The sequence below is a fragment of the Aplidium turbinatum genome, chromosome 13 (genome assembly GCF_918807975.1).
Source record: "Aplidium turbinatum chromosome 13, kaAplTurb1.1, whole genome shotgun sequence".
Taxonomy (NCBI): Eukaryota; Metazoa; Chordata; class Ascidiacea; order Aplousobranchia; family Polyclinidae; genus Aplidium; species Aplidium turbinatum.
Window position 1 is genome coordinate 11,207,038 of NC_137484.1, and position 24,592 is coordinate 11,231,629.

Below are 24,592 nucleotides of genomic sequence, written 5' to 3' on the forward strand. Positions count from 1 at the left end.
ATTCAAATGCGTCAATCTTCTGTTAGTTTTGTTCATTGTCCATGTTTCGCATCCGTAAGTTGCAATCGGGAATATAATAGTTTTAATCAGCTTCTTTTTTGTTTCTAATTTTATATCCTTGCTCTTCCAAATGCTATTCATTCCAACAAATGCATTTCTTCTCAGCGCTATTCTTCTTTTTATCTCTGGTGAGTTATTAGAATCTCAGCTTATTTTTGAGCCTAGAAATATGAATTCATTCACTGTTTCAATTTCTTGATTTTTGATCTTGATATTTATGTTATCTGCTTTACCAGTTGTTATAATTTTTAATGTTGAGTTTCAATCTAGCCCTTTCATTTTCCTTGTTCACTTTGATGATTAAGTCTTCAAGATCTTGTGCGTTCTCGGCCAAAAGGGTAGTATCTGCATATCTCAAGTTGTTTATAATTCTGCCACCGATTTTCACTCCTATATTGGAATTATTCAACCCAAACGCAAGTCAACTTGACAAAACTCCTATTTTGATAGCTTTTTTTTATAACAATGAAGACTCAATCTCCGCCTTTTGATGTTGACCTCCCTGTACTTCTTATAAACCACTGCTTACGAAATATCTGTCTCAAAGTCTTCCCGAATCGAAATATGATTTGAACTTCCCCAATACGTTTGCAGGTCGCATGAGAGGCAACCAGATAGGAAAAGAACCCTTTACCTCTTCAACGCAGCAATGCCGCCGATTTTCACGCTGAAAACGTTGCTCGTAAAATCAACTTGTAATCAAAAGAAAACATTGGTGATAAAACCTGCACAGGATTACAGGTGGATCAATCCACAAACGCTATAATGCAAGACACAATTTACGGGACGCAATCGTCCAAAGAGCTAGCTGAAGGTCAAAAAGAGCATCTGACCAATTTGGAGCGTCAAAGCTTTGCATCAGCGCTACTTTCATAATAAAGTACGAAACCAATAATCTTCAAATGCTTCAACAAGAACATCATCTAATAATCAAGTCTTGTCAAAGTTTATAAGAAAGTGAAAATAACATTTCCTACTCCGTCTTGTCAAAGTTTATAAGAAAGTGAAAATAACATTTCCTACTCCGTCCAGTGCTGCATTTCACAGCGGGGCGGCTGTTGGTGTTTGCAGATAATATGGCGACGCAAACTGGATCATCTTGGTATCAAATGGCGGGCATTGTATTTGGCTCCGTGTTCGTATTTGGTCATTTTCTTGTCTGCCACTCCGCATGTCCCCACTCCAACCTTCCCTGCGCCTTCTGGGGATGCAAATATGCTTTTTCGAACCTGAAATTGCAAGTTTACATTAAGTTTAAAAATGTTGTCGTCAAATAATCCCTTACATTTAACAGGGGTGTGCAACTTTTTACCCTCCAGGTCAAATACGTGTGTCGGGTCAAACTTGTATTTTTTATTGACTAGTACAGGGGTCACCAAACTACGGCCCGCGGGCAGGAACCGGTACGCGAACTGATTTCATCCCGCCCGCCACGTGCTGCGGAAAAAACAGCTGTAGTGTAAAATGCCCTGTAGCGTAGGCTTATCACAGCAGGGGATAACTTTTCCAGCAACCTTTCGATTTTCATCACAACTTTGCTATTCTACCGCTGACTTTGTTATTTATTGTGCTCAATTCAAGTCAATGGAGATTCTAAATAGTTGTATATCTTTTCGCAATTTGCATCCGGCCCGCAGCTGTTGATCTCGCAGCAATCCGGCCCTCAGAGAAAAAAGTTTGGTGACCCCTGGACTAGTATATTTCATGTCAGAGTATTCGTGCCACAGACCAGAAACAAAAGCCCACCTCGGGCCGCATATTTTCGCTTCGAGGGCCGCAGGTTGCACATCTCCTACTTACACCAACAACAGGAAATGGTGAAAATAAAAATTTATAGCTTACTATTAAAATTTAATTCCTTTGTATAGCTTGGATTAGAAGCGGTAAAAATTCAATTAATCGCATGCCTTAATAGGCTCTCAAATAATCAAAAAATATTAGGCTACCATTTATCGATAGGCTATTTTTTAAAGTTAAAAAATTACATACAAAGATGTAGAAAACTTATTGCAATCTATTGTAGAATCTGGTTAGGATTATTATAAAAGCATACATACTTTCCCTTTTGTAGTTTTGGAATAAACTTTTCGGTTAAATTCCTTCCATTTATTCTTCGATATCTCCGACTCAGCTTCCTTCTCCTTTACTCTCATTTTCTTCTTCAAGTTCCGTTTCTTTTTGTATTCTCGTTGTTTTATGATTTGTTCTTTTCTATATGAAAAGAATAAATTCAGCATTCATGAAACTTCCACTGTTGAATATTCCAGCAGTTAAAAAGCCTAGTCCCGGTACTTTCAGACTAAAAAAAATATTTGCGAGAACATGGCTACCTGAGGGCGCGACCCGATTTGTCAAGATTTGCAGATTTTGAAAACCGCTATACTGGCACTGTTTGAATGAAATTCTCAAAGATTTTTTTAATTTTTGATGACTCGGAATGATATAAAAGCTTTTTCTCGCTTTGGGGAAGCAGTAAAAACAAGAAAAAGTTGTAAGTTTTTTAACCTAAAAAACGTTCAACCAGACTGTCAGCAAGCGGCTAACAGTCTAATTGAAATTTTCTGAATCAAACTGTGTTTGTTTGTCAAAGCGAGGTGATTCAAAAACCCAATTTGTCACCTGGGGAAGACACTAAAAACGACGTTAAAACATTATTTTAGATTTTTTTTATTCAGGCAGTTACCAAAAGTCAACAAAATCTGTTTATGAGATTGTAGCCTAAAATTATTTCTCTCTCAATGCTGCAAAATCCGGGAAAGTAACAAATCATGTATCTCTAGGTAGCCATGGCGAGAGTCAACAAGCACCCGAACCAGAAAAAGTTTCAACTGTCACGGTTACGTCAAAGTCAGGTCTCAGCAACTAATTAACAAACCTTGATGCTGCTTTGTTCTTCAGTTCGGTTTGGCTTGTACCAGCCGTTGCTTTGCTGCTGTCGATCAAAAGAGGTTTCAAAGAAGACGTTTGACAAAGGTCGGATATTTCCAGGTCAGGAAAATGGACCACCACAGTTTCACTCTCAGGCAGAATATCTTCCACAACAGCTTCATAAAACCTTGATGAAAGATAAAATTATGAGCAACTTGGGACGTGCAAAGAAACCATGTTAACAACTTTCAGTAGCCATTTCTAGGTTGATTTGTTGCGCATCCAGCATACAAAACTGGGCACGATTGCAGGATTTAACTCTCTTTTAATTGAAATACAAAAACAGCAAATGCAAAAGCCGAAGATGTTCGACTTACTCCTTTATGACGACTAAAAGTTATGGCTAAATACACTTTTGTTCCTTACTTTCCGTCATCATTTTTCTTCGCAAGGCATTTATCACCAATGGACCACTGATGACTTGGTGTCTCATTTACTGTAGCTCTTACTGAAGGTTCAGGTTCCTCTTTGGCACTTGTTTCTGCTCCTTGTAAGTCGACTGTTAGTTGAATCACCTGAAATACCAGAGTGTTTGAGTTAAAAACATTTTGTTTCATGTGAAGAGTGATTTTATTCACTGCTCATGTGGTCGGCCAGCTATCTTCTGTGTGTTGAATGAGTAAGTGGCTAAAGTGAGTTGAGCATAAACTCCTCTCAATCTAATTTGATTTTTAAAAAAATGAATACACAGCTGTTAATTGTAATAATTTACTAATCGGACATATATTTGCATAGTTTTGTCATTCAACCGCATGCTTTTTTTTCAACATGTAATCAAAAACACTTGTTACTGTTACAATCAATTGTTACTGCTGCTTTTGCATAACTAATTTCGCTATTTACACCACAATACCTCAAGTAAATCTTGTTTCAATTTGAGAAGTTCATCATTGTTTTCATCATTGGTCAAGGCAGCTTCCACTTGAGCCAACTGCACTTTGTAGTTAGATAAACTGGCAGCTAAATCATTTGCCATTACTGAATTGTTATTATTGAGATTATAACAGGAAATATCCTAACCTGAATGAAAGTTGCAACAATGAAAATATTGCAAGACACAATTAATAAGTTAAAACTAAATAACTTATTTTCGAACTGTTACACATACAAAACAGGCCAATTATAAGAAGCCATTACGAACTTCTGTCATTTGGGAACAGCAGTATACCGATAGTCAGTGTTGTGCCCGTCAATGAAATAAATTGACAGCTTCAGCGTGAGCGCGAATTGCCTAAAAACTTTACGGCGTAAAGTACTGCGTAAGTTCGTAAAGAAATTGAAGGCGTCAGCGCTATTTTAGCCAGGGTCTCACAAAACGGAAGTATTTCAACCAAGTTTAGGCTAACAATAGCTATAAATAAAGAGCAGGTTTTATGTTTTGAGACTGCATTGTAACTAGCTGCTTTAGCTTATTAGTTATTTCCTTGTAGAAACACAAGCATTTCAAAACGTTTGTCTGACAATCTGCTGCGTTTGGGACGCATAATGTTCTTTACAAGTGAAAACATGCGTTCCACAGCAGCGCTGGATGATATTGGTGTGTTGTATTTCAAAAACAAGTCTGGAAAACGTTTACTCGGAAAGGTATCACTGTTCCAAGCGTGCTGTGATGGCTTAGCACATACAGTATAAATCTTTTAACGAGGTCCACTGCACCAACATCGCTCTTTTCAAGGGCATAGCGTGACCAGCAGAAAGGAAAGATCTTGTCAGGACATAGATTTGAGACACCCACTGTATGGCCAAACTCCAGCACACAGGCGTCTGAAATCAAGAAAAAGTTTATTTGCTTCAGTTGTCCCATTAGGTCAAGACGATGTCGCCGCCAATGTGCGGGTTCAACTATGGCAGGAGGGACTGGCAGCCGGACCGACATTGGCCAATATGGAGCTCACACCCATGGAGAGCCTTCCTGCCGGAAAACGTAAACCGTGGAAGTATTGGCGATGCCTCAACCGCTTAAGAACTGGTATTGGCAGGTGTAAAACCTTGATGAGACACTGGGGGTATTCTATGGGGAGCACAAGTTGCAAATGCGGACAGGAGCAAACGATGCAACATCTACTCGAATGCCCTGACCTAAAAGCAAGGTGCGCTGCACAGGATTTGACCGAGTTCAACGATACAGCAAGAGCCTGCGTGATGCTCTGGGCTACGGCCTTGTGAAACACGATGAAGAAGGGCACAGAGCTCTTAAAATAAAGTACCTTCAACCACCGCGATGACATTTATTGATTTTTCGCTTTCTCTCTCTGATCCCTCGTTCTCGATACTGGCATACTGCTCAAGATATGAGTGATCACCATTTGGCGAACTTCTTCGTCTTGTATTCCAGGTAGCTATTCCAACCAACGCGAAATCGGGTAATTTGGATAAGTTGCGCTGGCCAGAATACATTGTGAAACTCTTATTGTGAAACGAGATTTTCCATGAAAACAAAAAATGACGCATAGCGCTTGACGCTTAAAATCGGTAAAATAATTGACGGCGCTATCACTTCCGTCAAATAAAAAATAAACTGACGACGCTAGCCTCAGCGTCGACAAAAGTTGACGCCGTCAATTTGACGGCGTCAACGTACAACACTGCCGATAGTGCATCATATAGTTGTTGATCTTTCTGAGTTTACTTTCAAGTTGATGATGTACAACTAAGAGGAATATGCATGAAACAAAACTTTTGCGGAAAATATTTTAAGTCAGCTCATTTTTCCTACCAATATACATTTCTCTCTTTAGCCCTGGTGGCATATATGTAACATAGCTCTGTTTTTTTTTCAAAATGCCATTGCCAGTTCTCTAAATCTCTTTCTTGAAAACAATTATTCTAACCTTTCAAATTAACTTGCCCTGACTGGTAAACAAAAATAATAATGTTCAACTTTTTCTATTCTTATTTTTCTTCTACAAACGAAATTGGCTAAGCGCATACTGCTTAAACGTATCAATCGTTTGATTGTATCAAGATCTGACATATCAAACCAAATCCTATCTAATGTTAAGTAAAACTGTAGGTTCAGTTGTTCAGTTGTTTTTTTAACGTAGGCTATCTCATTTAAAGGAATGTATCGGATAAGTGTATCAGTATTTGCTTCTCGTTATACTTCATTCATTCAATCGTATCATTGTCTTTGCGTACTAACGTCTGGACTGGCACAATCAATATGCGTAGCTCCGGCGGCAATCTGCATTTTCGTTCTAGAATGGGTGAACTATTCTGTTGCTTAGTTTTGTTGTGGTGTTTCGACGATTACTGACCGATAGCAACTTTTTGTTACGCAATCTGTTATTGTGAAATCTGCTTGTTATGACCAGACAGAAAAACAAGCGACTGTAATCCCCTTCCCGTGGAGCTGTGATCTCATACGCAAGACATCGTGCCACAAAGATCTCATCTTTGCAGAGTTAGTCTTCTTAAGGCGAAAGAGCGGATGAAGCAATTATCACACTGCACGATCTAAAAATTGCATACTTGAAACAAAAATGCAGGCAGTCGAAGTTCCTCTTGTGACATCACAGAGACCGTTAAACATAAAAGTTCGTTTGCCGCAGTTTGCGGAAAATTGCTTTGATAGTTACAACTGATCGCAGGCAATACACTGTGTTGTGTAACAAAGCACTAATATTGAATAAACTTTTCGAGTTTAAATAGACTTGTAAACAGTTGTAGGATTAAACCACACACGGTGAAGCCCAATGCAACGGAGCTAGCACATTTCTAAGAATAACGCCTGATCATAAAAAAATCGGGTTTCTTGAGCAAATTGGTTAAACGTATCAATCGGATAATCGTATCAAAACGTCTGGCAAATGGCTGATAAGATTTCGTCTGTATTTACAATGAGAAATGTCATTTTTGCTCATGAACAACATTAAAAAAGTGACAAGCCATGATTCAGTCAATGCTCTTCATTTTTCAAATGTACTTACAACTCAATTAACATAAAGCAACCATATAAATTAACTATGTGTGCACTAGTTCCTGCAAATCAAATACTACGCTTATACTCTCTAGTCTCTACCTAGTTTATCTAGGCTGCAATACACTGACACTAAAGCCAAAAATTTCAATAGCTTAGATACTCGAGATTTCAGCAGTGACTTTTCAAGTCGGTCGCTTTGCATGACTTCTAACGTTCGCTTTTAGGTATATGCAGGGCGGATTAAGGCGGGGGCTGACGGTTATATGTAGTCAAACAAATATCCACGGTTATATGTAGCACACAACGGGAAGTTACAAAGGCCATGTGCTAATTTTCATGATTTAATGAGTGAAATAACTTGGGTTTTTATACTTCTGAGTTTTGATGTCAAAACAATTCGTTTTGTTGAATCATAACTGAATCAGTCCGCTTTCGAATCTGGCGTCGGCAATGGCAGCAGTGATCGAACAAAATGATGAAATGCGAGAGCCAAAAAAGTGCCAGCAAATTTCTAACACGTGTTGATTACAAAAACCAGTAATCAAAACAACCCTTTTTTGCATTGATTCAACGCCTGCCCACGTTGATAAAACGTGTTCAGTGGTGTGACCTAAAAACTATAATTCGCGATGTGAATGATCGATTTGCCGCCTTGAAAGAAACATCAAAGCCATTGAATTAAAACAAAACTTAGGCCAGCAAAATATGCACGGAAGACTCTCCATAACGTTTTTGTCAGGGGGAACAAGATACGTAAAGTTATACTTGGTATGTAAGAATTAAATCAAAAACTGATAAAAAAAAGATGTTGGATCGGGCCGTGAAGTCGGGCAATAAATATAAGACTATAACTCCTCGGTTTATAACTGGCCGACTCCGAACACGCTATAATCTCTCTGGCTCCACAGCCCTAGTTAAATGGCCGTGGTCCAGATACAAGTATTGCCGCCTTACTCAACTCAATTGCCGCCTTTCAGCCTGTTCTCAACATTCATTGATAAAATATTCGATTTTCATGCCGAAAACGTCACATCATTCAAAATGGTATAATTAATCGGTTACTGTGAAACGTTGCTGTTTACAAGTTACTTCTGCTGTTCTGCATCTGATAACAAAACAATCCGTTCTGTTGAATCATAGTTGATCTCACAGCTGGAAGACCTCATAGTGAATAGTGCCTCTTGTTTAGCTGGTGTGCTTTTTTATTGTCATAATTAGTGGGTTGGTGATTATTCCAGTTTACATTTACAGGTAACCAACTGTGATGTTCCTGTTTATCCTTCATCGGCTGAAGTGAAACGTGGACGACGTCGCTATAATAGTATCTGCACTGGAAGCGAAACGCTAGATCTAACTTTGGCAGTAAACAGGATTGCCATGTTAGCGGTTATACTGCCAGTTCTTAAATAATCATGCTGCTGAGAAAATCAGCCCAAAATGCAATATCCCATTTATAAAAAGCATCATCAAGATTCCGGAAAAGTTGCCTTTTCAAACCTAATGTTTTGTAAATAGGCTACTGCGCATCGACAAAACAGAGTTACTAAATTATTTACAATGCAAAAATATATCAAAATGCCAAAATCAAAATAACTTTCCAAACACCTTAAATAAACGCTCAAATTTAGCTTAAAACCGCCACACAACACCAACAAATATAATTGCAAAAGCAAAAAATTATGCGTAAGCGTCAGCTACTGTTTGCTCAGGACAGCAGCTGCTGGACCGCTCTATCTCTATTGCCGATATCAAGAAATTGCGCTTTATCAGACATGGCACCAAACTTTGTTTCTGTATTGAAAACTTACATTATTATTCCCAGCTCTGCATGCCATGCAGAGTACGGTCATTTCACAACAGCGTTCAAATGAACTGTCTATCTTGAATACACATCGAGATCACGTGGAAGCTCTTGCTCTCAACGAAGCCGTAGATAAATTTGTTTCCAAAAGTCAAACCCGCAACAAGTTGGTATCGAGTTTGCGATTTCATTTCACAAATAAAACGCGAAACTTTTAAAGCCATTTATTAAGAATGAAACGAAAATTGCCAACAACATTTAAACAAAGGCTGTTGTGCATTTTTTTCATTATCTTTACTTATTTGTTTTGTGGTGATAGTTTTGGTTGATGGACCAACGAATTCAATCTGAAACGAACGACATTCACTGCGTTGTATTTAACTGAGTAGGCCTACTACATTAGCATGCGAGGGTATTTGCCATGTGTCCTTCGAAACTAGCATATTTTTGATGAGGCAAATCATTGTCGACGTGAAATTACGGATTGCGAAATGGAGTCGGCAATGGCCGCAAAAAAAACTTTGAAAACGTTTATTTGTCATGATTCAAATTGTAATTTCAAATTTAATGATTTCTTACCGATTCTAAACTTTATGCGGTTGTTCAATAATTATGCAAAGCTCATGAGACAAAATAACTGGTTTGGAAAATAGTATTTACTGCTCAGTAAGCAAAAAAGAGTTGTTTTAAGCGATCATTTTTTTTTTTAATTTTGCTTACAGGTATATCATCTTTCTCATTCCGTAACATTCCATGTGCAGTCGATCTCAAACATTAGTGGCTGCATGAAACAATAGTGTAATGGTGGCTAGGTAATAAAAGCGGTAATAGATGTCGTTAATGCAGGCACACCAAAACAATTTTGCAAAAGAACTAGAGAAAATAAAGTAAAAATGCTTGAAAAATGTAATGCGATACCACAGTCCACACCCACCACCAACGGTAATATTCCATCTTCCTCGTTTAACACTAACTTGCATAAATATTTTTAAATTGTGCGACGTTTTCGGCACAAAAATTTTTTCTTCTAGCGTGGGGTCTGGGGGGCCTCCCCCAGAAATTTTTGAAAAACACTTCCAATTTGGTGCGCTCTGAGAGCATTTCCAAAACAAATCAAAAATAAAAATCTGTCAAATTGTGCTTCGCCTATGTCGTGATCATACATCCATTTAATGTTTAGAAGTCATAAACAATCTTAATTTTAACGTTGCAGGACCAAAATCCAGTGTTAGACATGGAATAATAGTTGTCTAAATATTTAATTCGTCATGAATGTTCATTCTCAGATATTCAGTTAGGCCTACACTACAAAAACTAACACTTAGGCCTAAACATTACAACCGCAAGCAATTTGTACAAAAAGCTGGATAAGTTTGCCTCCTGCGCATAGAAGCTTAAAGAACTAAATTTTGCATCCGCACCTGAATGTTCATTGGCGAAGTAACGTTATATCAACGCTGTAAAAAGGGCAAAGGCATGACTATGAAAGCTAGTAGGCTAAAGTACATGGCGAGGAGACATAAAAAAACAGCAACAATTTTTTCGGCATTATGATGCTGTGCTCTGTACCGTGACGAGAGACCATTCTGACGAGTTAGTCTAGACGCTCTAGCAAATGTACGCATTGACGTCACTGGGAACGCAAAACTAACCATACCATAACCATAACACATCTGATTGGCTAAGCAGCTGGTGACGTTTTGCAAAACGGGTGAGAATTGGATTAAACGAAGGCGTTTTTTGACATTTTTGAATCTGGGAAAGCAAGTTTGATAGTTGCTTACATGGAGCCTCAGTGATTGTTTCTGACAGAAGCGTTTGCGTTAATTGGCATTTACAGGCAAGACATGCGGTTTGGTGAGGACTTGGACTACTCACAAGCGTTACGAGTAATTCTAGTCACGAATACAGTAATTTTCAAGTTAAAATAGACGTGATAAAAATAATAAGAAGTTAAACCTAGAATTCAGTCATTATATTTTGCATAGTTTTCGCTCAGGTAAGCACTGCTTTCCCTCACCGATCGTCATTGAATTCAAATGATGTTTTTTGCATAAGGCAATTAAATTATTGAACAGGGGTTGCTTCCTCGAGGTTTTGGAGTGTTTCATTGGGTTCCGTTCCACCAAAAAGGTTGAAAACCACTGCATCAGAGTAATCTTGTAGATCAGTTGAAAACGTGTTGTTATACCGAAGGTTGTTATATTTGTGACCGCATCCGAAATACTCTCTGTGTATAAGACATCAAAGTAATATATTCTATGACCTTATAAATTAGAACGTTATATTAAAATGTGTATAGTTACAAATCTTTATTCAGTTTCATATCTTCTACTGTACCACTACCTTCATATCTACTGTACTACTTTCAAAGCTGAGCAAAAGGTGTAGCGTAGTTTGGCAACTTCCAGTTCACGCTGAGAAAGTGCATTTGGCACCTTAAGACTATAAACCAGGCTGGAGTATTTTTGTTTGATTTTAATTGATGATCAAGAGACAAGTAATTGTTGCAGCAAATCATGTTCGTCTCATTTAAACAAGCTACTCTCAGTGGCCATGCACGCCAATTTGTTTCATGTTGGACACAAAGATGTATCGAAACAAAACTGACTTGTTCACTTCCTGCAGCTAACAAAATATTTTAATTTAAATGCTATAATAAAGAATCACGATATTGTATAATAATTTTGTGGTGTTTTTAATGTTGCTCTAAGTTCAATCACCGAAGTTTGCAGAGACAACCACGGGAAGCGCTTGCCTGATAAGTCGATTAACCTGACAGCTTTGTTGCAAGGGAATAGGATTCAACAGCCGAAAAATAGCCGAGCGATGTCGATATATCCAAATAGTGTATTTTAAAATGTCAAAGAATAAATGGAAGTCTTCCTATACACGTTTCGCCTGTAGTGTAGGGTAGGCACTTTAACATTACCCACTGGTCGAAGAGGTACGCAATCATGCGTGACATGTTCAATCAATATTTGTGTTTTAGTCACAATTTCGACTTGTTAAAGTGGCTACCATTAAGATCCTTCTTGCACTCAGTTCAGTTGCAGAAGAAAAAATAGTATTAGCAGAGGGTGGGAATCGAACCCACGAAATCGAAATTACTATACTCCTCTGCCCTAACCATTAGGCAACGGTGGTTGTGGTGAAACATTCAGTTAAATTTCTTTGTATCAAAGTTTTTCGATCAGAATATCACGTCACGAGTCACATGACTGAAATCAGCTGAATCGCGAATGAACATGTCACGCATGATTGCGTACCTTTTCGACCATTGGGTAATGTTAAAGTGCCTACCGGAGTGTAGGCTGTGATGATGTGAATCAGGGATGACGTATCGTACATCAAAGATAATACACTTTAATTTTGATAGCTTTTTTTTAACAATGAAGACTCAATCTCCGCCTTTAGATGTTGACCTCCGCGTACTTCTTATGAACCACTGCATACGTAATTTCTGTGTCAAAATCTTTCCGAATCGCAATATGATTTGAATTCCCCAATACGTTTTGCAGGTCGAATAGAGAGAGAACCTTTTACCTCTTAAATGCTGCGCTGAAAACTAACTTTACGCTGAAAACGTTGCTCGTAAAATCAACTTGTAATCAAAAGAAGACATTGGTGATAAAACCTGCACAAGATTACAGGTGGATCGATCCACAAACGCAATAATGCAAGACACAATTTACGGGACAAATCGTCCAAAGAGTTATTTGGAGCGTCAAAGCTTTGCATCAGCGTTACTTTCATAATAAAGTACGAAACCAATAATCTTCAAATGTTTCAACAAAAACATCATCTAATAAGTCTTGTCAAAGTTTATAAGAAAGTGAAAATAACATTTCCTACTCCGTCCAGTGCTGCATTTCACAGCGGGGCGGTTGTCGGTGTTTGCAGATAATATGGCGACGCAAACTGGATCATCTCGGTATCAAATGGCGGGCATTGTATTTAGCTCCGTGTTCGTATTTGGTCATTTTCTTGTCTGCCACTCCGCATGTCCCCACTCCAACCTTCCCTGCGCCTTCTGGGGATGCGAATATGCTTTTTCGAACCTGAAATTGCAAGTTTATATGAAATTTAAAAATGTTGTCGTCAAATAATCCCTTACATTCAACAGGGGTGTGCAACTTTTTATCCTCCAGGTCAAATACGTGTGTCGGGTCAAACTTGTATTTCTTATTGACTAGTATATTAACATGTCAGAGTATTCGTGCCACAGACCAGAAACAAAAGCCCATCTCGGGCCACATATTTTCGATTCGAGGGCAGCAGGTTGCACATCTCCTTACACCAATAACAGGAAATGTTGAAAATAAAAATTTTATAGCCTACTATTAAAATTTAATTCCTTTGTATAGCTTGGATTAGAAGCGGTTAAAATTCAATTCATCGCATGCCTTAATAGGCTCTCAGTTGATCAAAAAATATTACGCTACCATATATCGATAGACTATTTTTTAAAGTTAAAAAATTACATACAAAGATATAGAAAACTTATTGCAATCTATTGTATAATCTGGTTAGGATTATGATAAAAGCATACATACTTTCCCTTTTGTAGTTTTGGAATAAACTTTTCGGTTAAATTCCTTCCATTTATTCTTCGATATCTCCGACTCAGCTTCCTTCTCCTTTGCTCTCATTTTCTTCTTCAAGTTCCGTTTCTTCTTGTATTCTCGTTGTTTTATGATTTGTTCTTTTCTATATGCAAAGAATAAATTCAGCATTTATAAAATTGCCACTGTTGAATATTCCAGCAGTTAAAAAGCCTAGTCCCGGTACTTTCAGACTAAAAAAAGTATTTGCGAGAACATGGCTTCCTGGGGCGCGACCTGATTTGTCAAAATTTGCAGATTTTGAAAACCGCTACTGGCACTGTCTGAATGAAAATATAAATTTATTTTTTAATTTTTGATGACTCGGAATGATATAAAAGCTTTTTCTCGCTTTGGGAAAACAGTAAAAATAAGAAAGTGAGTTTTTCAACTTGAAAAACGTTCAACCAGACTGAAATTTTCTGAATCAAATTGTGTTTGTTTGTCAACGCGAGTGGATTCAAAAATCCAATTTGCCACCTGGGAAAGACAATAAAATAGACGTTAAAACATTATTTTTAGAAAATTTTATTCAGGTACGGTACGGTAGTTACCAAAAGTCAGCAAAATCTGTTTATGGTATTGTAGCCTAAAATTACTTCTCTCCCAAAGCTATAAAATCTGGAAAAGCAACAGAATGTAACAAATCAGGTCGCATATCTCTTGGTAGCCATGGCGAGAGTCAACAAGCACCCGAACCAGAAAAAGTTTCAACTGTCACGATTACGTCAAAGTCAGGTCTCAGCAACTAATTAACAAACCTTGATGCTGCTTTGTTCTTCAGTTCGGTTTGGCTTGTACCAGCCGTTGCTTTGCTGCTGTCGATCAAAAGAGGTTTCAAAGAAGACGTTTGACAAAGGTCGGATATTTCCAGGTCAGGAAAATGGACCACCACAGTTTCACTCTCAGGCAGAATATCTTCCACAACAGCTTCATAAAACCTTGATGAAAGATAAAATTATGAGCAACTTGGGACGTGCAAAGAAACCATGTTAACAACGTTCAGTAGCCATTTCATTGATGGTAGGTTCGGTAGTTGCGCATCCAGCATACAAAACTGGGCAAGATTGCAGGATTTAACTCTCTTTTAATTGAAATACAAAAACAGCAAATGCGAAAGCCGAAAATATTCGACTTCCTCCTTTATGACGACTAAAAGTTAAGGCTAAATACAATTTTGTTCCTTACTTTCCATCATCATTTTTCTTCGCGAGGCATTTATCACCAATGGACCACTGATGACTTGGTGTCTCATTTACTGTAGCTCTTACTGAAGGTTCAGGTTCCTCTTTGGCACTTGTTTCTGCTCCTTGTAAGTCGACTGTTAGTTGAATCACCTGAAATACCAGAGTGTTTGAGTTAAAAACATTTTGTTTCATGTTAAGAGTGATTTTATCCTACTGCTCATGTGGTCGGCCAGCTATCTTCTGTAGGTGTTAAATGAATAAGTGGCTAAAGTGAATTCAGGGATATCTAAAGTCCTAGATATCTAAAGTCTAGATATCCCTGAGTGAGTTGAGCATAAAATCCTCTCAATCTAATTTGATAAAATAAAATTAATGCACAGCTGTTAATTGTAATAATTTATTAATCAGACAAGTTTGATATTGCATAGTTTTGTCATTTAACCGCAAGCTTTTTTTCAACATGCAATCAAAAAACACTTTGTTACTGCTGTTTTTGCTTGACTAATTTTGCTATTTACACCACAATACCTCAAGTAAATCTTGTTTCAATTTGAGAAGTTCATCATTGTTTTCATCACTGGTCAAGGCAGCTTCCACTTGAGCCAACTGCACTTTGTAGTTAGATAAACTGGCAGCTAAATCATTTGCCATTACTGAATTTTTATTATTGAAATAATAACAGTAAATATCCTAACCTGAATGAAAGTTGCAACAATGAAAATATTGCAAGACACAATTAATAAGTTAAAACTAAATAACTTATTTTTGAACTGTTACAAATACAAAACCAGCCAATTATAAGAAGTATTACGAACTTGTATCATTTGGGAACAGCAGTATATACCGATAGAATCATTTGAAGACCCTAACAAACTGAACAAAGAAAACAACTGTACCCTTTCAAATTAACTTGCTCTGACTGGAGAACAACATTAACTATGTTTAACTTTTTCTATTCTGATTCTTCATCTAAAACGAAATTGGTAAAGCGCATACTGCTTAAATTTAACTAGAGCATACTGCGAGCTCGGCCGGAAAGCTGCATTTTCGTTCTAAAATGGGTGAACTATTTTGTGCAATTTTGTTGTGGTGTTTCGATGATCACTGACCGATAGTAACCTTTTGTTACACAATCTGTTATTGTGAAATCTCTTCGTTACGTTCAGACAGATTCGTGCCATTAAAAGAAAAACAAGCGACTGTTATCCCCTTCCCGTGGAGCTGCGATCTCATGCGCAAGACATCCATCCTGCCACAAAGATCTAATCTTTGCACAGTTAGTCTTCTTAAGGCGAAAGAGCGGATGAAGCAATTATCACATTGTAAGATCTAAAAATTGCATACTTGAAACAAAAATGCAGGCAGTCGAAGTCCGTCTTGTGACATCACAGAGAGCGTTAAACATAAAAGCTCGTTTGCCGCAGTTTGCGGAAAATTGCTTTGATAGTACAACTGATCGCAGGCAATGCACTGTGTTGGGTAACAAAGCACTTATATATATTGAATAAACTTTTCGAGTTTAAATAGACTTGCAAACAGTTGTAGGATTAAACCACACATGGTGACGCCCAATGCAACGGAGCTAGCACATTCCCAAGAATAACGCCTGATCATAAAAAAACTGTTTTCTTGAGCAAATTGGTTAAACGTATCACTCGGATAATCGTATCAAAACGTCTGGCAAATGGCTGATCCGATTTCGTCTGTATTTACAATGAGAAATGTCATTTTTGCTCATGAACAACATTAAAAAAGTGACAAGCCATGATTCAGTCAATGCTCTTCATTTTTCAAATGTACTTATAACTCAATTAACATAAAGTAACTATATAAATTAACTATGTGTGCACTAGCTTATACTCTCTACCCAGCTTATCTAGGCTGCAACACAATGACACTAAAGTCAAAAATTTTAATACCTTGTATATATACTCGAGTTTCCAGCAGTGATTGTTCAAGTCGGTCGCTTTGCATGACTTCTTAACGTTCGCTTTCGGTTACATGTAGCACACAGCGGAAAGTTAGAAAGGCCATGTGCTAATTTTCATGTGTTAATGAGTGGAATTATTTGGGTTTTTGTACTTTTGAGTTCTGATGTCAAAACAATTCGTTTTGTTGAATCATAAATAAATTAGTCGCCTTCGAATCTGGCGTCGGCAATGGCAGCAGTGATCGAACAAAATAATGAAATGCAAGAGCCAAAAAAGTGCTAGCAAATTTCTAACACGTGTTGCATTAGAAAAACCAGTAAGCAAAACAACCATTTTTTTGCATCGATTTAACGCCTGCCCACGTTGATACAACGTGTTCAGTGGTGTGACCTGAAAACTATAAGTGAACGATCGATAACGTCAAAAAAGTACCGCCTCGAAAGAAACATCAAAGCCATTGAATTTGAACAAAACTTAGGCCAGCAAAATGTGCACGGAAGACTCTCCATGACGTTTTTGTCAGAACAAGATAAATACAGTTACACTTAATATGTAAGAACTAAATCAAAAACTGATAAAGAAAGATGTTGGATCGGGCGTGAAGTCGGGCAAAAAATATACGACTACGACTCCTCGATTTATAACTGGCCGACTCCTGACACGCTAAAATCTCTCTGACTCCACAGCCCCAGTTAAATGGCCTTCAGATACAAGTACTGCCGCCTTACTATTCTCAATATTCAGTTCACTGATAGCATTCGATTTTTGTGCCGAAAACGTCACATCATTTAAAAATGGTTTAATCGGTTACTGTGAAACGTTGCTGTTTGCAAGTTACTTCTGCTGTTCTGCACCTGATAATAAAACAATCCTTTCTGTTGAATCGCAATAAATGATCACACAGTTGGAAGACCTAATTTGTGAATGGCCTCTTGCTTAGCTGGTTTACTTTTTATTGCCATAATTAGTGGGTTGGTAATTATTCCAGTTCACATTTACCGGTAACCAACTGTGATGTTCCTGTTTATCCTTCATCGGCTGAAGTGAAACGTGGACGACGTCGCTATAATAGCATCTGCACTGGAAGCCAAACGCTAGATCTAATCTTGGCAGTAATCATGATTGTCATATTGGCGGTTATATTGCCAGCTTTCTGAAATTTGACGTTTTTCAATAGATTCTCAGGTTAAAATATGGTACGGTAGCAATACCTTAGTTAGACTGTGGTAATGATCATGCTGTTGACAAAATCAGCCCAAAATGTAATATTTTGAAAAGCATCATCAAGATTCCGGAAAAGTTGCCTTTTCAAACCTAATGTTTTGTAAATAGGCTACTGCGCATCGGCAAAACAGAGTTATTTAAACTACATACAATGCTGAAAAAAAAATATAAAAAAGCAGAAACATATCAAAATGCTAAAATCAAAATAACCTGCCAAACGCATTAAAAAAACGCTCAAATTTAATTTAAAACCACCACGCATCACCAACAAATATAATTGCAATTAAGCAAAAAATTATGCGTAAGCGTCAGCTACTGTTTGCTCAGCAGACTATGAAAAGGTCTTAAAGCCAAAATAATACAAAAAAAGGCCAAAACAAAGAAAATTAAGACAGCTGGACCGCTCCATCTCTATTGCCGATATCAATAAATTGCGCTTTATCAGACATGGCACCAAACTTCGTTTCTGTATTGAAAACTTACATTATTATTCCCAGCTCTGCATGCCATGCAGAGTACGGTCATTTCTTTTTCTTGAAAACATATTTGTGGCCTACACAAACACAGCAGCGTTCAACGAAGCCGTAGATAAATTTGTTTCCAAAAGTCAAACCCGCAACAAGTTGGTATCGAGTTTGCGATTTCATTTCACAAATAGAACGCGAAACTATTTAAGCTATTTATCAAGAATGAAACGAAAATTGCCAACAACATTTAAACAAAGGCTGTTGTGCATTTTTTTCATTATCTTTACTTATTTGTTTTGTGGTGATAGTTTTGGTTGATGGACCAACGAATTCAATCTGAAACGAACGACATTCACTGCGTTGTATTTAACTGAGTACTACATAAGCATGCGAGGGTATTTGCCATGTGTCCTTCGAAATTAACATATTTTTGATGAGGCAAAATCATTGTTGACGTGAAATCAAGGATTGCGAAATGGAGTCGGCAATGGCCGCAAAAAAAACTTTGAAAACGTTTATTTGTCATGATTCAAATTGTAATTTCAAATTTAATGATTTCTTACCGATTCTAAACTTTATGCGGTTGTTCAATAATTATGCAAAGCTCATGAGACAAATTACATACAAAGATAATAGAAAAAATTACATACAAAGATATAGAAAACTTATTGCAATCTATTGTATAATCTGGTTAGGATTATGATAAAAGCATACATACTTTCCCTTTTGTAGTTTTGGAATAAACTTTTCGGTTAAATTCCTTCCATTTATTCTTCGATATCTCCGACTCAGCTTCCTTCTCCTTTGCTCTCATTTTCTTCTTCAAGTTCCGTTTCTTCTTGTATTCTCGTTGTTTTATGATTTGTTCTTTTCTATATGCAAAGAATAAATTTAGCATTTATAAAATTGCCACTGTTGAATATTCCAGCAGTTAAAAAGCCTAGTCTCGGTACTTTCAGACTAAAAAAAAGTATTTGCGAGAACATGGCTACCTGGGGCGCGACCTGATTTGTCAAAATTTGCAGATTTTGAAAACCGCTACTGGCACTGTCTGAATGAAATTATAAATTTATTTTTTAATTTTTGATGACTCGGAATGATATAAAAGCTTTTTCTCGCTTTGGGGAAACAGTAAAAATAAGAAAGTGAGTTTTTCAACTTGAAAAACGTTCAACCAGACTGAAATTTTCTGAATCAAATTGTGTTTGTTTGTCAACGCGAGTGGATTCAAAAATCCAATTTGCCACCTGGGAAAGACAATAAAATAGACGTTAAAACATTATTTTTAGAAAATTTTATTCAGGTACGGTACGGTAGTTACCAAAAGTCAGCAAAATCTGTTTATGGTATTGTAGCCTAAAATTACTTCTCTCCCAAAGCTATAAAATCTGGAAAAGCAACAGAATGTAACAAATCAGGTCGCATATCTCTTGGTAGCCATGGCGAGAGTCAACAAGCACCCGAACCAGAAAAAGTTTCAACTGTCACGATTACGTCAAAGTCAGGTCTCAGCAACTAATTAACAAACCTTGACGCTGCTTTGTTCTTCAGTTCGGTTTGGCTTGTACCAGCCGTTGCTTTGCTGCTGTCGATCAAAAGAGGTTTCAAAGAAGACGTTTGACAAAGGTCGGATATTTCCAGGTCAGGAAAATGGACCACCACAGTTTCACTCTCAGGCAGAATATCTTCCACAACAGCTTCATAAAACCTTGATGAAAGATAAAATTATGAGCAACTTGGGACGTGCAAAGAAACCATGTTAACAACGTTCAGTAGCCATTTCTAGGTTGATTTGTTGCGCATCCAGCATACAAAACTGGGCAAGATTGCAGGATTTAACTCTCTTTTAATTGAAATACAAAAACAGCAAATGAAAAAGCCGAAGATATTCGACTTCCTCCTTTATGACGACTAAAAGTTAAGGCTAAATACAATTTTGTTCCTTACTTTCCATCATCATTTTTCTTCGCAAGGCATTTATCACCAATGGACCACTGATGACTTGGTGTCTCATTTACTGTAGCTCTTACTGAAGGTTCAGGTTCCTCTTTGGCACTACTTGTTTCTGCTCCTTGTAAGTCGACTGTTAGTTGAATCACCTGAAATACCAGAGTGTTTGAGTTAAAAACATTTTGTTTCATGTTAGAGTGATTTTATCCCACTGCTCATGTGGTCGGCCAGCTATCTTCTGTGGGTGTTAAATGAATAAGTGGCTAAAGTGAGTTGAGCATAAAATCCTCTCAATCTAATTTGATAAAATAAAATGAATCCACAGCTGTTAATTGTAATAATTTACTAATCGGACATATATTTGCATAGGTTTGTCATTTAACCGCATGCTTTTTTTCAACATGCAATCAAAAACATTTTGTTACTGCTGCTTTTGCATAACTAATTTCGCTATTTACACCACAATACCTCAAGTAAATCTTGTTTCAATTTGAGAAGTTCATCATTGTTTTCATCACTGGTCAAGGCAGCTTCCACTTGAGCCAACTGCACTTTGTAGTTAGATAAACTGGCAGCAGTGCCGGTCTTAGGGCATTTCGGGCCCTGTGCGGAATATGATTTGCGGGCCCCAATGACAATGATCCAATTCAGTAGCGCAGCTAGGTATTTTGAAAGGGGAAGGGGGGTTTCACGGTCGGCGGCGAAGCTTGACGGCAGGGTGTGATCGCCGAAGGCGACACCCAGCGGCGGGGGGTCTGGGGGGCCTCCCACAAAAAATTTTGAAAAATTAGTTTGAATTTGGGGCATTCTGAGAGCATGTTCAAAATTTGGGTATGAATACTACTGTAAAATGGTGCTGTCAGGTGGCATGGCAAAAGGATAAGGTCATACATTCTTGGGCATTTTTCGGAAATAAAGCTATGTTATGTCTAGATGCAACCTATTTCGTTCCCTGAAAAATTCGTATCCCGATTTCGTACCCTGAAATCGGAGTAACAAAATCAAATTTCGTCCCCTTAAAAGATCGAGAGAAATTTGAAATGTTTGCGGCAACTCCGATTAGCAACTTCGGCTATGTTGTTTTTTTTCTCGATCTTTTCAGGGGACGAAATAGGTTGCACCCGTTGAGTCTTTCTTGTTGCTAATTCCTTTGTTGAATTCACTTGTTGAATTTTTCTATTGGAAATGACAAAACTACTGCTTTTTCTGAGTAAATTGCGGGCCCCCTAATTTGCGGGCCCTGTGCGATCGCACGGTTTGCACACCCCAAAGACCGGCACTGCTGGCAGCTAAATCATTTGCCATTACTGAATTGTTATTATTGAGATAATAACAGTAAATATCCTAACCTGAATGAAAGTTGCAACAATGAAAATATTGCAAGACACAATTAATAAGTTAAAACTTAATAACTTATTTTTGAACTGTTACACATACAAAACAGGCCAATCATAAGAAGCCATTACGAACTTCTGTCATTTGGGAACAGCAGTATACCGATAGTCAGTGTTGTGCCCGTCAATGAAATAAATTGGCGGTTTCAGCGTGAGCGCAAATTGCCTAAAAACTTTACGGCGTAAAGTACTGCGTAAGTTCGTAAAGAAATTGACGGCGTCAGCGCTAATTTCTAGCGCTATTTTAGCCAGGGTCTCACAAAACGGAAGTATTTCAACCAAGTTTAGGCTAACAATAGCTATAAATAAAGAGCAGGTTTTATGTTTTGAGACTGTATTGTAACTAGCTGCTTTAGCTTATTAGTTATTTCCTTGTAGAAACACAAGCATTTCAAAACGTTTGTCTGACAATCTGCTGCGTTTGGGACGCATAATGTCCTTTACAAGTGAAAACATGCGTTCCACAGCAGCGCTGGGTGATATTGGTGTGTTGTATTTCAAAAACAAGTCTGGAAAACGTTTACTCGGAAAGGTATCACTGTTCCAAGCGTGCTGTGATGGCTTAGCACATGCAGTATAAATCTTTTAACGAGGTCCACTGCACCAACATTGCTCTTTTCAAGGGCATAGCGTGACCAGCAGAAAGGAAAGATCTTGTCAGGACATAGATTTGAGACACCCACTGTATGGCCAAACTCCAGCACACAGGCGTCTGAAATCAAGAAAAAGTTTATTTGCTTCAGTTGTCCCATTAGGTCAAGACGATGTCGCCGCCAATGTGCGGGTTCAACTATGGCAGGAGGGACTGGCAGCCGGACCGACATTGGCCAATATGGAGCTCACACCCATGGAAAGCCTTCCTGCCGGAAAACGTAAACCGTGGAAGTATTGGCGATGCCTCAACCGCTTAAGAACTGGTATTGGCAGGTGTAAAACCTTGATGAGACACTGGGGGTATTCCATGGGGAGCACAAGTTGCAAATGCGGACAGGAGCAAACGATGCAACATTTACTCGAATGCCCTGACCTAAAAGCAAGGTGCTCTGCACAGGATTTGGCCGAGTTCAACGATAGAGCAAGAGCCTGCGTGATGCTCTGGGCTACGGCCTTGTGAAACACGATGAAGAAGAAGGGCACAGAGCTCTTGAAATAAAGTACCTTCAACCACCGCGATGACATTTATTGATTTTTCGCTTTCTCTCTCTGATCCCTCGTTCTCGATACTGGCATACTGCTCAAGATATGAGTGATCACCATTTGGCGAACTTCTTCGTCTTGTATTCCAGGTAGCTATTCCAACCAACGTGAAATCGGGTAATTCGGATAAGTCGCGCTGGCCAGAATACATTGTGAAACTCTTATTGTGAAACGAGATTTTCCATGAAAACAAAAAATGACGCATAGCGCTTGACGCTTAAAATCGGCAAAATAATTGACGGCGCTATCACTTCCGTCAAATAAAAAATAAACTGACGACGCTAGCCTCAGCGTCGACAAAAGTTGACGCCGTCAAATGACGCCGTCAACGTACAACACTGCCGATAGACGATAGTGCATATATAGTTGTTGATCTTTCTGAGTTTACTTTCAAGTTGATGATGTACAACTAAGAGGAATATGCATGAAACAAAACTTTTGCGGAAAATATTTTAAGTCAGCTCATTTTTCCTACCAATCTACATTTCTCTTTTTAGCCCTGGTGGCATATGTGTAACATAGTTCTGTTTTTTTTTCAAAATGCCATTGCCAGTTCTCTAAATCTCTTTCTTGAAAACAACTCTAACCTTTCAAATTAACTTGCCCTGACTGGTGAACAAAAATAATAATGTTCAACTTTTTCTATTCTTACTTTTCTTCTACAAACGAAATTGGTTAAGCGCTTAAATTGGTTAAATTGGTTAAAACTGTAGGTTTAACGCTTAACGTATCTCATTTAAAGGAATGTATCGGATAAGTGTATCAGTATTTGCTTCTCGTTATACTTCATTCATTCAATCGTATCATTGTCTTTGCGTACTAACGTCTGGACTGTCACAATCAATATGCGTAGCTCCGGCGGCAATCTGCATTTTCGTTCTAGAATTAGTTTTGTTGTGGTGTTTCGACGATTACTGACCAATAGCAACTTTTTGTTACGCAATCTGTTATTGTGAAATCTGCTTGTTATGACCAGACAGAAAAACAAGCGACTGTAATCCCCTTCCCGTGGAGCTGTGATCTCATACGCAAGACATCGTGCCACAAAGATCTCATCTTTGCAGAGTTGGTCTTAAGGCAAAAGAGCGGATGAAGCAATTATCACACTGCACGATCTAAAAATTGCATACTTGAAACAAAAATGCAGTTCCTCTTGTGACATCACAGAGACCGTTAAACATAAAAGCTCGTTTGCCGCAGTTTGCGGAAAATTGCTTTGGTAGTGCAACTGATCGCAGGCAATACACTGTGTTGTGTAACAAAGCACTAATATTGAATAAACTTCTCGAGTTTAAATAGACTTGCAACAGTTGTAGGATTAAACCACACATGGTGACGCCCAATGCAACGGAGCTAGCACAGGCACATTCCCAAGAATAACGCCTGATCATAAAAAAATCGGGTTTCTGGAGCAAATTGGTTAAACGTATCAATCGGATAATCGTATCAAAACGTCTGGCAAATGGCTGATAAGATTTCGTCTGTATTTGCAATGAGAAATGTCACTTTTGCTCATGAACAACATTGAAAAAGTGACGAGCCATGATTCAGCCAATGCTCTTCCTTTTTCAAATGTACTTACAACTCAATTAACATAAAGCAACCATATAAATTAACTATGTGTGCACTAGTTCCTGCAAATCAAATACTACGCTTATACTCTCTACCTAGTTTATCTAGGCTGCAGTACACTGACACTAAAGTCAAAAATTTCAATAGCTTAGATCAGTGGTTCCCAACCGGGGTGCCGCGGCACCCTGGGGTGCCAATTGCGATGCTCAAGGGTGCCGCGAGATATTGAGATATTGCAATACTGCGGCCCATTCTTTATTTTAACTTTAACCCGTTAAGTGCGAAATTTATTTATTTCTAACCTAGTTTCAGTGCGTATGAAGTTGCGCACCTCCCCCAGTTATTCCCAGCTCCT

General features: G+C 38.1%; 3 protein-coding genes across 3 annotated transcripts; all 3 read right to left on the bottom strand.

The window, feature by feature from the left end:
• Positions 1-925: 925 nt before the first annotated feature.
• LOC145782518 (survival of motor neuron-related-splicing factor 30-like) lies at positions 926-3,964 on the bottom strand. The gene is made up of 5 exons (XM_082594320.1): positions 3,842-3,964; positions 3,355-3,503; positions 2,936-3,115; positions 2,118-2,271; positions 926-1,289 (listed from the first exon to the last, which is right to left on the bottom strand). The coding sequence occupies exons 1-5, from the start codon at positions 3,962-3,964 to the stop codon at positions 1,155-1,157; spliced, it is 741 nt and encodes a 246-aa protein (XP_082450446.1). The 3' UTR covers positions 926-1,154.
• An 8,344-nt stretch (positions 3,965-12,308) lies between these two features.
• Positions 12,309-15,184, bottom strand: LOC145782436 (survival of motor neuron-related-splicing factor 30-like). The gene is made up of 5 exons (XM_082594223.1): positions 15,031-15,184; positions 14,504-14,652; positions 14,077-14,256; positions 13,268-13,421; positions 12,309-12,772 (listed from the first exon to the last, which is right to left on the bottom strand). Exons 1-5 carry the CDS (start codon positions 15,151-15,153, stop codon positions 12,638-12,640), a joined length of 741 nt encoding a protein of 246 aa, XP_082450349.1. The 5' UTR covers positions 15,154-15,184; the 3' UTR covers positions 12,309-12,637.
• Positions 15,185-15,639: 455 nt separating this feature from the next.
• LOC145781640 (survival of motor neuron-related-splicing factor 30-like) lies at positions 15,640-22,816 on the bottom strand. The gene is made up of 6 exons (XM_082593315.1): positions 22,769-22,816; positions 20,543-20,677; positions 20,072-20,223; positions 19,653-19,832; positions 18,843-18,996; positions 15,640-15,831 (listed from the first exon to the last, which is right to left on the bottom strand). The coding sequence occupies exons 1-6, from the start codon at positions 22,814-22,816 to the stop codon at positions 15,640-15,642; spliced, it is 861 nt and encodes a 286-aa protein (XP_082449441.1).
• Between the last annotated feature and the right edge of the window lie 1,776 nt (positions 22,817-24,592).

What these genes read in the sequence shown, in the direction of transcription:
- LOC145782518 (XM_082594320.1), bottom strand. Translation starts at nt 3,964, where the DNA reads ATGGCAAATGATTTAGCTGCCAGTTTATCTAACTACAAAGTGCAGTTG. An exon ending in TGAAACAAGATTTACTTGAG is followed by an intron (nt 3,504 to 3,841) that starts GTATTGTGGTGT and finishes CTGGTATTTCAG; the next exon opens with GTGATTCAACTAACAGTCGA. An exon ending in AAGAACAAAGCAGCATCAAG is followed by an intron (nt 2,272 to 2,935) that starts GTTTGTTAATTA and finishes CTTTTCATATAG; the next exon opens with AAAAGAACAAATCATAAAAC.
- LOC145782436 (XM_082594223.1), bottom strand. Translation starts at nt 15,153, where the DNA reads ATGGCAAATGATTTAGCTGCCAGTTTATCTAACTACAAAGTGCAGTTG. An exon ending in TGAAACAAGATTTACTTGAG is followed by an intron (nt 14,653 to 15,030) that starts GTATTGTGGTGT and finishes CTGGTATTTCAG; the next exon opens with GTGATTCAACTAACAGTCGA. An exon ending in AAGAACAAAGCAGCATCAAG is followed by an intron (nt 13,422 to 14,076) that starts GTTTGTTAATTA and finishes CTTTGCATATAG; the next exon opens with AAAAGAACAAATCATAAAAC.
- LOC145781640 (XM_082593315.1), bottom strand. Translation starts at nt 22,816, where the DNA reads ATGTATTCTGGCCAGCGCGACTTATCCGAATTACCCGATTTCACGTTG. An exon ending in AAGAAAAATGATGATGGAAA is followed by an intron (nt 19,833 to 20,071) that starts GTAAGGAACAAA and finishes TCTTTCATCAAG; the next exon opens with GTTTTATGAAGCTGTTGTGG. An exon ending in AAGAACAAAGCAGCGTCAAG is followed by an intron (nt 18,997 to 19,652) that starts GTTTGTTAATTA and finishes CTTTGCATATAG; the next exon opens with AAAAGAACAAATCATAAAAC.